Here is a 14,931-nt window from a genome sequence, read left to right as displayed (position 1 = left end):
ACAACAAAACTCACTCGCCAAACTCTCTAGCTTGTTTTAACCATTATGCTGGTACTAAGTCTGTTGCACCTAAGTCACTGAACTGTTTCTGTTCCGTGCACATTGTACAGTGTACAGAGTTCATCTCAACATCTACTTGACCCTCAGTGAATCTCTTTGCTGCAGCTTTTTAAATCCCTACTTTTTTTTTTAAAGAAAGATATCAAACACTTACGTTTAAAGCAGTAGGCATCAAATCTGCTATCAGGGGAAGGGAAGCATGTCTGGTTCTCAAAACGATACAGGGTTCTCACCCCAAGTAGACCACCTCCGCACTGGGCCCTGGCGACAGTCACAGGGTGCCGCACACTGGCATCCGACAGCCACCCGTAATCGCATTGGTCAAAGCCGTTCCGCCAAGCGGCATGAAGCTCCCCGACCGTCGCCAGCCTGGCATCCTGGTTTTCACACTCTTCTTCTGCCTCCTCAAAGGTGAACTTATTGGGAGCCGTGATGTGAAACACATCGCCTGGAATAAGAGGAGTAAGAAACAAAGCATTTGGTTTACTATTCCTTCTCTTCTTGTTTGGATAAATGTGGAGAGGATGCGTGATACTTCGTACAGTGAGGAGGCAGCTTCTCATATGATGAGGCAAAGAGCTACATGATTACTTTAATAAAATGATTATTACTATATAATAATACATCACACAAGTTTAATTCTACGTGTTTGTGTATGTATGTATGTATGTATGCATGTGGATGAGTATATGTGTGTATGTGTATAAATGTGTGTGTGTGTGTGATGTGTGTGTGTGTGTGTGTGTGTGTGTCTGTATTTCCTTCCAAAAAGTTGGTGGAGTAGTCATTTGCTAATAACACTTGATACATCATTTTTTAAAGGTGAAATCTTTGCAGGTGAATCTTCAACATCCTGCCCAGGGAATGCTAAAATCAAATAGTAGTTCTCTGACTCCCTCTTCCCTCATGTTACTACTGCACAAACAGATTAATCTTCTTGATCAAACTACTAGATAAGAAAAGACCCTAGAAATCTGACTTGGCAAAGGATGGAACCAGTAGGAATTAAAGGAGTCTTCATTCCACCTTGTATCCCAGGCTCAGGGTTGGTGTGACAGGTCTGTAGGTCACGATTGCACAGCCACAGAAGGGTTAGAGAGTCGGAGGGTTGTCATCAGTCCCCACCGAACAGCATAAGGGACCCTAGCCTCTATGGGGAAACCTCCCTCCTTACTTTATTCCTACTTGTTCTACCCAGAGAGGAAGATGCATGCTCTAATTTTCACAAGCACCAGAAATGTCATAAGGGGTTCTAGGCAAATCAATAGACTACTACACTTGCTGATCGATTAACAAGCAAATCCTGAACAGCTGTGGTCATCACTAGAACCAATTAGCAGAGATGATTGCTCATTTTTGTGTACCTATTACAATAAATTGCTGGAAAACTCAGTTGGTTAAACCAGTGTTTTATCTGGGCAAGTAGTGTTAACAATTTGCCAAAATAAACTTAACTCAAATTAAATGATGTTTTTAAGATATGAGCACAAATGGCCAAAAGCCTTTGACAAAATCTAACACCCCTACATGATAAAGGTCTTGGAGAGATCAGAGATAACAGGAACACACCTAAACATAATAAAGGCAATATACAGCAAGCAAACAGCCAATATCAAACTAATGGAGAGAAACTCAAAGTGATTCCTCTAAAGACAAGGAACAAGACAAGGCTGTCCACTTTCTCCATACCTCTTCAATACTATACTTGAAGTTCTAGCTAGAGCAATAAGACAACAAAAGAAGATCAAGGGGATACAAATTGGAAAAGAAGAAGTTAAACTTTCACTATTTGCAGATGATATGATAGCTTACATAAGTGGCCCGAAAAATTCTACCAGGCAACTCGTACACCTGATAAACACCTTCAGCAAAGTGGCAGGATACAAGATTAACTAAAAAAATCAGTAGTACTACTATATACATATGATAAATGGGCTGAGAAGGAAATCAGAGAAACATCACCCTTTACAATTTTCACAAACAACATAAAATACCTTGGGGTAACACTAACCAAACACGTGGAAGACCTGTATATCAGAGGAAACATTGAAGAATACCACAATAAATATAACTTGAACAGGAAGGAGAACAAATGAGATGGAGAGGCCAGTATTCCAGAAGCTAGGGTCCCTTTCTATAACTCAGAGGTGATCTCTAACTCTGTGATACATGAGACAGTAAGAATTCCAGAAGCTAGGGTCCCTTTCTATAACTCAGAGGTGATCTCTAACTCTGTGATACATGAGACAGTAAGAACGGAGATCTTCAGATGTCAATCTATGATCTACCATAGACCGAAGCCAGACTGAACAAGCCAACTTCTTAAAATGAACAGTGCCATTAGTCTAAGAATGTGATAGTTTTATGAGAAAAAGCAAGTTAGTCACAGGGGAAAAAATGGCCAAAATATACATATCAGCTTTTCTTACTAAATCCAAAATTCATACTGGGGAAAATAAACCAAATCCCCACTGAGAAGCTAGATAAAGAGAAAGAAAATTATTTTTGTCATGAGGTTAAGAATAGGTTTACATATTATATCACCTAGACTGATAAACAGCAACAACACAATAATCTCAAAGCCAAAAATGCACGCAAAGCACACCTTCCCCCTCCCTACTCCTGCAATATCCAGCCTTACCCCATCTCTACCAGTTACACAGTGTGCACTTAATAATATGTGTTCAGTAAATGGCATTTCTAGTTCTTGTTAGAAATGTCTTTTTTCCCCATGCTCATTAAGCAACAAATTAAATAACATTAACTCTGGTGCTGCCTGGAACTGAATTTCATCGATAGACTTGTCACCAAGCAACTTGGAAGTTGTCAGCCTGAGCAGCTTCCTTTTCCTCAGCACCACACCTGGCTTGGGCCTCAAATGGATGCATGTTTAGGGAGGGAACATGTCCATATCTGTCTGTTAAAGACAGAACACATGGGTTCATTGTCACAGCTGACCTCACTCTGGGCATCTTAGTATCCTGTATTCTTAGATACTCAGCTCTGAAGCCAAACTGCTCTCTCCTGAGACTGTCAAGAGTGACCTGCCAGCCAGCTTGAGGCAAAGAATGTTACTCATTAAGGAAAATTCTGCTTCTAGAGACAAAACCATAGAAATGGCTAATAAGGCGTAATGACCCCAGGATAACTGGATCCCAAAGGGCAAACATGCCTGGTTATTAGAATGAATAAAGGTTTAGTTGTTGCCAAAATGGTTGTAAAGGGAAAAGCCATTTTATGCACCAGTGAGGAGCTACTTACTAAACTTTCCATGTGAGAATTATTAAATCTAACCTCACATCAATGATTTAACTCATTTGCAGAATACAACTTCCCTTCATATCTGTGATATCCACAGAAGAGTGACTATAGCTAACTGAACTTCTGTGATCCCATGGCTGATTAATTTCTACTCCATTTGTCTGCAGGAATTTTTCCAGCCTCACAAAGGTTTCATTTCACTTGCTTTATATTTATTTTTATTTTATTTACAGAGTATGGGTATGTGTCTCTCTGTGTGTATGTTCATGCGCATGCCGGTTCCCTAGCACCTCAGAAGATGTCAGAGCCCCTGATGCCAGAACTAAAAGTTGTTCTGAGCATGGCAATGTGAATTCTGGGAACAGGTGTGGTCACCTGGAAGAATAGCAAGAGCTATTAAACACTAAGCCATCTCTCCAGTCCCCAGTGTTGTGAATACTTATTTTTTTTATTTTTTATTTTTTTGGTTTTTACGAGACAGGGTTTCTCTGTATTGTTTTGGAGGCTATCGGTCCAGCCCGGCCTCGAATTCACAGAGATCCGCCTGCCTCTGCCTCCCGAGTTCTGGGATTAAAGGCGTGCGCCACCACGGCCCGGCCGTGAATACTTATACACACACACACACACACACACACACACACACACACACACACACACTGAAAAAAGTCACCATGCATTTCTTGCCACTTGGATGAAAACAGAGTATTTAGCAAGGTTGTTTGAGTTGATTTTCAGGAAGGATAAAGATAAAATGTAGTCACTCATCCTCTGTGGCATAACAGTTATTTTGGATAATAAGAAAAAGGAAATAAGACATAGCAACTTTAACTTTGCTCCAAAATTAATGACTTAAGCATAAACATTACCTTTGCTCATCACAAAGTCCTGAGTTGTTGAGACTACATCACACAGCTATATTATTGTCCTTTAGAATTTTGAAATTGCAGTTAATGCTCAATCCTTAGCAAGCCACACTGCCTACACATGTAAAGCTGCAATTTCTCTGTGTAACAGTCTCCGAATATTGAAGCAGGACATCTGTGATGGGTTCATCTCTTAAAATATTGTGTAATTTTTGCCCTAAATACATGTATTTCAATGAAGTAGGGAATTCACAATGGATATAGAAAACATTATCCTAAAATTCTGGTAGATACTAAGAAGTCTGTTCATTGAAACTGAACAAGTGAATCAGGTTACCAGACAGAACAAAAGCAGAAGAGAAAAAAGCAATTATGCAGCCAGTTGCCTCCCATGGTTGTATCAAGATAGCAAGTGAAGAAGAAGGTAGACCAGAGTAGGTTCCTTGGTCATGGGTCTAAGTCAGCAATTTAAACCAAACAGAGGAGGTCTTCTCTTTAATGCAATAGGGGCATGTCTTTCAGCAAATAAGGAAAATGCATTCATGTTTGTAACCCAGCACCATCTTTGGAGGTTAGGAGACAGGTACAGAGCCTTCTGGGAGGAAATTGAAATTTTACTAGATCTATTGCTTCTCATACACACATGTACCTGAACAATCAGGGTAAGATTAGATTTCGCAGACAGCTGCCTCCTAGGAAGAGAATGACTTGAACAAAAATCCATTATAAAGTTCTAGGAGTGGCTTCACCAAAACAGCTATGTGAATTTTTTAGGGTTTATCCGTACACATTTATGTTAGTGTACACATAAAACATAATGAAAGACAGAGGATTTTACACACCAGGTAATTTGGGTATTCAGATAGAAAACACCTAAACAGTATCCTTTGCCATGTTATCACGCATTTCCAAGCTAATTGCTTCTTCATGTTTCACCTACTCTTCTTTTGATTACCTCTCCAGTGATGGTCAAAAACAGTGGTTCTCAATCTGTGGGTCACAACCTTTGGGGGTCAAATGTCCCTTTCACAGGGGTTTCATATCAGATATGCTGCATATCAGATTTTTACATTTTGATTCATAACAGAGGCAAAATTACAGTTAGAAAATAGCAATGAAAGGAATTTTGTGGTTGGGGATCACCACAACAAGAGGAACTGTACTAAATGGTCACAGCATTAGGAAGGTTGAGAACCACTGGTCCAGAAAGAATTAGAAAGCACTTCATTTAGATTTTAATATTCTGTTGACATTACACAAACTAGAACTTTCTTAATAATGGGACTTAACATCATCAGAAATATTAAGGAAAACTATTTGTTTGACCAGTCGTGATGGCAAGACTTCCAGAAAACAGAGCAGGCCTGTGCTTTTTCCACACTTCTGAGTGCCTGATGGAAAAGGCACTTCTTGGCAGACTAAAAGATAACACACACTGAAACAGCAAGCAATGGAGAAACAAATTAAAGCATGAAAAATGATCCCTGGTGTTCAAATGTTAGTGCTTCTTCCCAGGAGACACAGCAGAACTGTTACAAGTCCAGAGCAATCCTAGGATACTAAGAAAAGCTGGTGACTTCTCTCAGTGCTCAAAGCTAGGGCCTCACCATAGCCTCTGAACCAGGGAATTTGCTGGGTGGCATCAAAAATCATAAGTTTCTTTTTTTCACGTGTTCATTGGCCCTCTTTTACTATGTGTTGTGACTATCAGTTCAGTAAACTAGCAAAATCCACGCTCTTATTTTTAGATTCATCATGAAATGTGTGTGTGTGTGTGCGTGTGTGTGTGTGTGTGTGTGTGTGTGTGTGTGTGTGTGTGTAAATGGATGGATGATGTATATCCTTGTTATTTGGGTAAAACTTACATGTGAGCACCTTATCATTAGGTGCAATGGGTAAATTGGAAGTAACCAGAAAAGATGAACATCTAAGTACCCAGGAGTCAAAAACACTTGCCAAATGATCAAGAGCACATGGTATTAACAGCAATTCAATATAATCATTGCCTCAAAATGTTGACTTCAACTTTTTTCAAAGGATTTCACTCTTTCTCTGTCATATTTTGACTAAAATACATGTATACTCATATATGTAAGACTAAGTTAAAATGAATAAATGGATGTTCATTATCCTCTGAGTCACAATTATCTATATGTGTTTGGGGTAGCATCTCATCAACACTGTTAACTGACTCCTTAAAGATACACTACTTATATATACTGCAAACCTGTGTCAGTTCCACTAAGACTGGGTCTTACGACCTTCCCGAATGCCAGTCTTCTGCAAACAGTGACAGGGATGCTCTGGGCTGGCAGAATAACTTCACTCAAGCTCAGAGCCCAGGGTCAGCATTAGGCTTCAGAGAGTTTCTCATTTGGGAGTAAAGACACTAGAAAGGTACATACATATGTGATTTCCAAATGCCTCACTTGTCCTAGGCTGAAGTTGAGGCAAAAATGTAAATTAGCACTAATAGATGGGTAAGTTATACATGAAAGTCAATTGACTCCTGCCCACTTGAAGCAGATAATGAGAAAAAGGAATTAAGAAAAAAAATCCATTTATATTCACATAAAAATACAATACTAAGAATAAATTATACAAATCATGCAAATTCTATACTCTGAAAACTAAAAGCATTCTTGCACGAAGTAAATATTTAACCCCTCCCCCAGAAAAGCATCCTAGAAGACACAATTGTTATAGCAAAATACTCCCACTTGCTCTGTAGACTCAATGCAGTCTCTACTGAATCCCAGCTGACTTCCTTTGGAAACTGGCAAGAGGATTCCAAAATTAATTTAGAACCCAAGAGACTCAGAATAGCAGCTACACTGGAAAAGCATGTTCCAATTTCAAACTTTACTACAAAACTATACCAATACAGGCAATATTGTACTGTAAGCCAAGAATTAAGATGTACATATATAACACCCTCAGCTTGTAGGTGGAGGTATGGAGATAAGCTCAAGGCCAGCCTTGACTACAGAGGAATTCTTTGGCCAGCCCGTGTTATTAGAGATGCTGCCTCAGAAATCACAACAGAAAGAAAAGAGACAATATACCAATGATATAAAAGGATGAACAAGTAGATCAATGCTGTAGAATTGAGAGTCCAAAAATGAATATATATATATCTGTTTGATTTGTTTTCAAGAGGGTTGAAATTTTATTAAATGGGGAAAAAAGAATACACCTTTGTGAGAAATTGTGCAATAGAATGGCTTTGAACCTATATCTCATGGTATATATAAAAAGTAGCTCAAATTGAATCAAAATAAAAGAAAGTTAAAAGTTTTAAAATTCAACAGAGCATGGGGACACCTGCTTTTAATCCCAGCACTCAGGAGGCAGGAAGATCAATGTGAGTTCAAGGTCAGCCTGGTCTACAAAGTGAGTTCCAGGACAGCCAGGGCTACACAGCAAAACCCTGTCTCATAAACCAAAAACAACAGCAAACAACAAGTCATGGAATTCTTTTAAGAAAACACAATGGAAAGTTTTTATGACTGGAGATTTGGCAATGTTTTCTTAGTGTTGAGACCAAAAGAATAACAGCAATAAATGAACTAGATTTGGTTAAAATTAAAAACGTCTTAACTTCAAAGGGGTCCTAGCAAAAAGTTCAAATAATGCATCTCAAACTTGGGGAAATATTTTCAAGTAACATACAATGTAATGACCAACAATTTAAAAAGAGAGAGAGAAAGAAAGATAAAGTTTGAAGAAAATATACAATTTCTATCGAGAATTTCTTGGTTAACTATCATTCATGTTCACACCTCAACTCCAGGAGTTTGGTGCTATTCTGACTTTCTGACATTTACAGGGGCTCCCTGATGGGGGATGTCCTTCTGTACATATGTTTCTCTTATTGGTTGATGAATAGAACACTGATTGGCCAGTAGCCAGGCAGGAAATATAGGCGGGCCTACCAGAGAAGGAGAATGCTGGGGAGAGGAAGGAGAGAGAAGCCTAGAGGAGACAACTTGCTGCTGAAGGAGTAACATGCTGGGTTACCAGTAAACCACAGGCTCTTGGCGATATATAGATTAATGGAAATGGGTTAATAATTAGGAGAGAGCTAGCCAATAAGAAGCCTGAGCCATCAGTCAAACAGTTTATAATTATTATAAATCTCTATGTGTTTATTTGAGGCAAAGTGGTTGTGGGACCAGGTGGGAAAGAAACTACATCTGCAAAAGCAAATATTTTCAGGGGTATTTACCATAATACATTCAAGGTGCCTGGATGATAAAGGTTAGAGAACTCAGGGAAAGAGACAACAGACAAAAGAGAAGGTTCTCCCAACCCAGAACCCCTGAATGTGGGTGTCAGTTAGGAGGCCTGGGCAGTCTATAAGGCCTCTGGCAATGGGTCAGTATTTATCCCTAGTATACAAATAGACTTTGTGAGCCCATTCCACATAAAGGGATACTCTTGCAGCCTAGCCACACTGGGAGGGCCTAGGCCCTGCTCACATTGATATGGCAGACTTTGAAGATGCCCCATGGAAGGCCTCAACCTCCCTGGGGAGCAGAAAGGGAATGGGATAGGAGGTTGGTGGAGGTCAGGAGAGGATGGGAGGGAGAGGGAACTGGGATTGACAAGTAAAACAACATTGTTTCTAATTTAAATTTTTAAAAAAAGGAAAAAAAAGAGAGAAGGTCCTCAGGGAAGATAAAACCTAAAGTCAAGGCAGCATAGAAAATGCAGGCCATGAGCAGACAACACAGGTCTCTACAGTTAAAAGAGAAGGAACTCTGAAGCGTTCAGTCATGTTTGGATGCAAGCCTGGGATTGATTCGTTTGCAAGGGAACTTAGTGGGTCAACCATGAAGGGAGGCTCTCTGATCTCATCCATCACACTCCCATTTATCTGCAGAGAAAATATAATGTCTTAAAAAAAAAGCCAACTTTTCTGTCAAGTACTTGCTACCATTAGAGACCCAAACAAATGCTTCCATTTAAAAGGGATTGGTTGTTTTTTTTTTAAGTTTGAGGTATTTTTAACTGGAATATTTACCTTATGCTCTTTTCAGCTTGTTCTTGCCTATCTCATCTGGGAATTTGTTTTTGCCATAACTGCAAGTAGGCACACCAACCTTCTAACCTACCGCCAGCTTCATCACAGAAATACAACGAATCCCAGAGCGCCTTGAAAAGATTTAAACCCTCAAATGGTAAGACCACACCAAAGTACATGACTCTGTGGAGAGGTAGAGGCCACATTGTCCTTGAATGCTGTGATATGGACAGAAAATGTCCAGGCAGAATAAATTTATTTCAAACAAATTTGGATGGATAATATAAAACCATATATTTGCCATGGCATAATCTTTTAATTATTCAATAATGTTGAAGTATTAAGCTAATAACATTCAGAATGATCCATCTTCACGATGCCCTGTTTCTAGTTGATCCATCAAACATCTGTCTTTCAAGTGCCACCACTCCAGCTGGCTTTAACAGAGCATTGCACTCTTAACACCTTAGATCAAGTCTATTTTAAAGATATCGATAGGGATGAAACGTTGTAGTTTCCAAAGATGTTTTCAATGTTTAACAAACTTCATGGTTAGAAAAATTCACCTCCTATAGATCCTACTACATGAAGGTGTAGCTTCAAATGCTTTTCTTCTCTGACTGCAGTGGGAATAAAGAATCCCGCATTCCCATGAAGTGATACAGCAGCTATGATGTAGTAGTCACTAACTTTGTGCCATACAATGTAGCAAAGGCTGCACATATTATCTCATTCAATCTCCATACCATGCTTCAGAAGTAAACACTCGAAATTGTTCTAAATTTCACAAGAAAGTAACCATTTAAAGCTTAAAGATGCAAAATATACCCATAACCTGACGAGTAGCGAATAGCAGGATGGAACTGAACCAAGGTGTTTCTTTTTAAATCATATTTTATTAACTCCTTAAAGCTTTCACACGATGTATTTTAATCACATTTGCTCCCCTCCCAACTCTTCCCAACTACAAGAACAGTTGTCCAGCTACTCTTGGGAGTGGGACCTAGCCTGGAGTGTGGTGAGTCTGACTCTCCCTCTCAAAGCAGGTATGAAATGCCAATAGTGCCTCAGCTAGTGGTGGGATTTCATGCTCACCTTCCCTTCAACATTGGGTTTATCTAAAGGTACTTCATTTATTGATTTTATTTTTTTAATGGTCTTGCTGTATACTCCTACCTGGCCTGGAACTCACAATGTAGACCAGACTGACCATAAACTCATAGAGCTCTTCCTGTCTCTGCCTCCATGTGCTGAGATTAAAGGCAGACTGTACCATGGCTACTTTGACCTTTCTTTTCTTGATGCTGAAGTGATCTGCCTCTTGAGTCTGCATTTGGCACGGCCTTCACCCTTCCTAAAGTACTGGTGGTCTCTAACAGGCTACTGTATGAGTTATGATGATCAGGCTTCCAATGGTGTAAAAGTAATATGTATTCCATAGAATCTTAATATGAACCATCAGTTTTGACATATATTGGAACCAACAATATGCAGTTTTAGTTTCTCACCATGTGGGTACCAGCATTAAGCCAGAATTTCCATTCAGCCGTTCTGTCAGATAAGAGAAACAACTGGTATTCTTCAAGTTAATGTTGCTAAATGATAATACCTTGTAGCCTACATATTAAATTCATGTTCAATTTACAATAGATTTATTGGTATGTAAAACCTCATCATAAATCCAGGCCTTATGGGGTCTCAATCTTTTATCTATTTTTCTGAATCATTCTGTAATCTCAGCTCTACTTTCAGGACATCTAAACATCTTCCAAATTCAGTTAATAGGAAAATAGACATTACATATAATTATGATTATTTCATGAATTTTAACTTCTATTCCTAATTTTAAACTCTAGGTCCCACTGACTTTTTAATAACATTCTGGTCCTAAATCATATCTAACAAAACACCATAAGGTCTACAACATTTCTAACAACACAAGCTAATGTTGAAGTGCTCACTAGTGGGTATAGCTGATGTATATGCTCTTTTATAGTTTCTCAGCTATATTTTTCAAAAATAAAACTGAGTATTTTATTCATATGCTAAACTATGCCATAAATACCACTTTGGAAAAGTCAGAAAACTGCTGGTTATAATGTAGATAATTAGTTAACTTTTTAAGAAAAATGTCAATGTACATATGACATTCTAAATTAAGAAAGAGAGAATGTTTAACATCTTGTTATCGTAACATCTTTCATGATAAATAACTAAATTTAAAGATATCAGTGTTAAGATCTACAATTTTAACTGCCTTCACCAGCTCTCACATACTTGGTTTCCATGAACACAATAAATATGAGTGGAAATTATTAAATCCATGAATACAACAACAGATATATTTTATAAGCATTCTGGCTTACTGTCATATTACCTTTATTAGAACAGCAATTTGAAAAAAACAGAAGTAATTATGCGTTGTCTACTTTTCACACCAGTTTTTGTCCATTCAATTCAGCTAAAGACAGAACTTTAGCTAAGGAATGAGAGAACCTTTACATGAATGATTGTGACCTTCCACTTACGTCATCAGCCACAGATGCTTGTTTAACCCTCATCCCAATCCAAACCAAAGTGAGAGAAAAGAACAGTGTCTGGAGATTCTTCCAGTTTCCTAAGGGCAATGGACAAGGGTGAAAAGAATTCCCCAGGGGTGTCATCATAAACATGCTGGCGTCCCCAGAATATCAAACATCTGTGAAACAAAAGCCTTGCTGTTCTGTTGACACAGATTTTAGCCAGTGTTTGACACACTGTTTGTATTGATTCTTTTCTCTATCTTCCAACTTTTATGTACTGCAACAGTATGGTTCAAAGTCTGTTGAGTTTGTCATGCTGTATTCCACACGACAAGTCTGTAGTCATCAGAGATGTGAAATATTTATTCCAAGTAACATTATACAGTGGAGTTGGATTCCATTGGAACAGAAGCAGACATCACATAGAACACCTGCCTTGGAAATAAGTATGGTTACAGAGGTAGGAAGGGACTCCTATAAAGAATAGCAAGCCCATGCCTGTAAGCCCAGCACTGGGAAGGCAAAGGCAGAAGTATTGTGAGTTTGAGTACAATCTGGAATACACAGCATGCTTTTTTTAAAAGAAAAGACTTTTAAAGAAAATCCTTTCTCGTATTGAGTTTCATATATATTCTCTGACAGAATTTAATTCCTGAGCACCAAAATGACACTTGCAGATGGTGGTCCAGTATGACTAAGAGAACCCTGGCATACACCTATCATCCAAGCTTTCAAAATGTCTACAGCCTTAGAAAACAGGTATCACAGTTTCTGTAAAGTTCATTGGACAGCAAGCCAACAGAGGGATCCCTGAGTACCCAAGTCTGGCTTTCCACCAAGAAGTCTGGCTAAAGATTTGTATTTGAATATTCGCCATATCACTAAGATTTGATAAGGTTCTTACCAATAGATTGGATGTCACAAATACTAAACTACTAAATTCATAAACTACCTCTGGCTCTGGCACAGACTTAGAGACATCCTATATGTTTGCATTGAGGTCTTGAGAGACTTTATTCTAAGATAAATCTATTATACAAATTTCCACCCTAGTGAGATAGCAATAGGAATCTATTTACTGGAGCCAGGTTTTCCAATTAATCAATTCAATTTTAAAAACCTGTTATTAAAAACTATTTTAAAGATATTGTAAGCAGTTAAATAAGAGGGAAGGTTCTAATTTTATATACATCTACAGTAGCTTGACTAATATCTATGTCTCCCTTTACCCATATAAAAAAATAGTGCACTAATTGGTATCAAGTCACTGTAACAAGAATGCTAAAGTGCCCTTCAAGGCACAGGTAATCAATGCACAAAGAAAATGAGGACTGCTTATATTCTAGCTTGCACATTTTATAACTACTCATTCAGTGAACAGAATTGTAGGACCGAAAGCCTGACAAAGTGACTCTCGCCTGACCCCGGCTACATGAGAGGAAGAACAGCATGTTCTTTTGAGTCCAAGAGTATGAGACTTGCCTGACAAACACAGCAGAAGAAACAACAAACAAACAAATAAAAACATCAAATATGCAGAATCACAGAATTCTAATGCTGGAAGGGACTGTCTCATCAAATCTCATTATATGTATATATATTTGGGCTTCTAAGGTACCTGTCCCTATAAATAGAAATCCATTTCAAAAGTCATAGAAACTTCTATTCCATTGGAACACGGTCCAAGGATGGAGATGTATGAGGAGAATTGTAAGTGCTTCTTCAAAAACATGCAATTGTTCCTGAAATGTGTTTTTGTGCACCTCCCAGGTATATCAGATAGGAGTGAGGTTACTTCAGATTATTCATCATAACTAGCTCTTGTTATTGGTTTATATGCGTCTATGGAAACCCACGGTTTGCCGCATGCAGCTTGCCACCATGTACACTCTGTTTTGTGACTGTACTCATGTGACTACTCTTAATATCAGATGTCCAGTGCTCTGAGTAAAGTAGACTACTGCATGAGACTTTATTCTGCCTCAGTATTGAATCCATCTTCCCAGGTTTACCCTGTAGAGTGGTAACCACCATTCCTTGCACCTTTTATTGCAAAACTACTTGAACCCTTTCGATACTTTCACTGGGTGAACTCAAAACTCTTTACGTGGGTGGAAAGAAATGACAGCTCTGAAATTAATCAGACTCTACCATCTTGAGGAGAAAAGGCTTTTATCTAAACTGGCTTTCACAACCTTGCTAAATAGCAGTACCGACAACATTAGGTGTTTTTAATGTCATTTTGAATGTGTGGAATGGTTGGATGAATGACTCTTCTGAGAAATCCATGTGACAAGAAGAAATGTGGGAAGAAATATGATATCAACTTGTTTGCCAATTTATAGTGTCTTCCCTGGTGGGGAGGTGTGTTTAGCTTCACTTGGAGTCACAGCAGCTTCTCTCCACAAGGTTTCTACCTGCCTGTCACTAGAATAGGTGCCACCCTTACAGTTTTCTATTCTGAACATTCTAAAAAGGCAGCACGGCTATGTGGAACCTGCCATTGGCCAAGTTATTTCTATCCTGCATAAGCATTCACAAACCCCCTTCTTCCCTTTTCATTGTAATTTTGGCTTATCTTACCACAAAATCATACAGTCATGGAAATAAATGTGCCGTGTGGCATGCAAACAACACTGAAGACTTGCTCCATGCTCTTGCTTCTGGTTTTCTCTTAGTTGTATCAATTCCTATGAAGCTATAGAAGGTTAAATGTCTTACCATCCAGATGGTCCACATAACAATACACGTCATAGGTTTCGTGGGGAGAGCGGAATCCATAGGTCCTGACCCCTTCCTTCCCCATCATGTCTCCATAACAGCCTTCTCTGGGAGCTCTTATGGGGTATCTAGGGAAGCAAAGGAGAGGTGAGTGGCACTGTCTTTTGCAAATTAATACTTAAAGCTTTGGGGCCCAGGCCTCTTACCTAACAGTTTGATCAGACAGCCATCCTGCATCACATTGCTCAAATCCATCTTCATAGGCAGCAAATAGCTGCTCTGGGGTTGCTATGACTGCCCCAATGTCCAAACAAGCCTGCTGGGCAGTTGCAAAGTTCAGGGTATATCTGCTGGTCGCTGCCCTGTAGTGAAATACAACTCCTGCAAAGAAAGCAAACCATGGACTGTTTCAATTCTCAGATTCCCCACTTTATCATGCAAAATTTCAGAATGAAATAACATGCCAATTAATAATATT

The 14,931-nt window shown here is 38.9% G+C and overlaps 1 protein-coding gene across 4 annotated transcripts in view; it reads right to left on the bottom strand.

Moving 5' to 3' along the window:
* The window catches only part of Vcan (versican), a 95,212-nt gene that overhangs the window by 59,842 nt on the left and 20,439 nt on the right, over positions 1-14,931 (bottom strand). For all 4 annotated transcript variants that reach the window (XM_040728896.1, XM_040728897.1, XM_040728898.1 and 1 more), the window contains exons 4-6: positions 14,660-14,834; positions 14,454-14,581; positions 215-508 (exon numbers count right to left, since the gene is read on the bottom strand). In XM_040728896.1, coding sequence (XP_040584830.1) covers positions 215-508; positions 14,454-14,581; positions 14,660-14,834 — 597 coding nt within the window. The remainder of the gene's footprint in view (positions 1-214; positions 509-14,453; positions 14,582-14,659; positions 14,835-14,931) is intronic.

This window comes from Mesocricetus auratus, unplaced genomic scaffold, assembly GCF_017639785.1.
Source record: "Mesocricetus auratus isolate SY011 unplaced genomic scaffold, BCM_Maur_2.0 Super-Scaffold_100020, whole genome shotgun sequence".
Classification (NCBI taxonomy): Eukaryota; Metazoa; Chordata; class Mammalia; order Rodentia; family Cricetidae; genus Mesocricetus; species Mesocricetus auratus.
The sequence above is the reverse complement of the archived record's forward strand: the minus strand, read 5'-3'. Positions and strand labels throughout refer to the sequence as shown.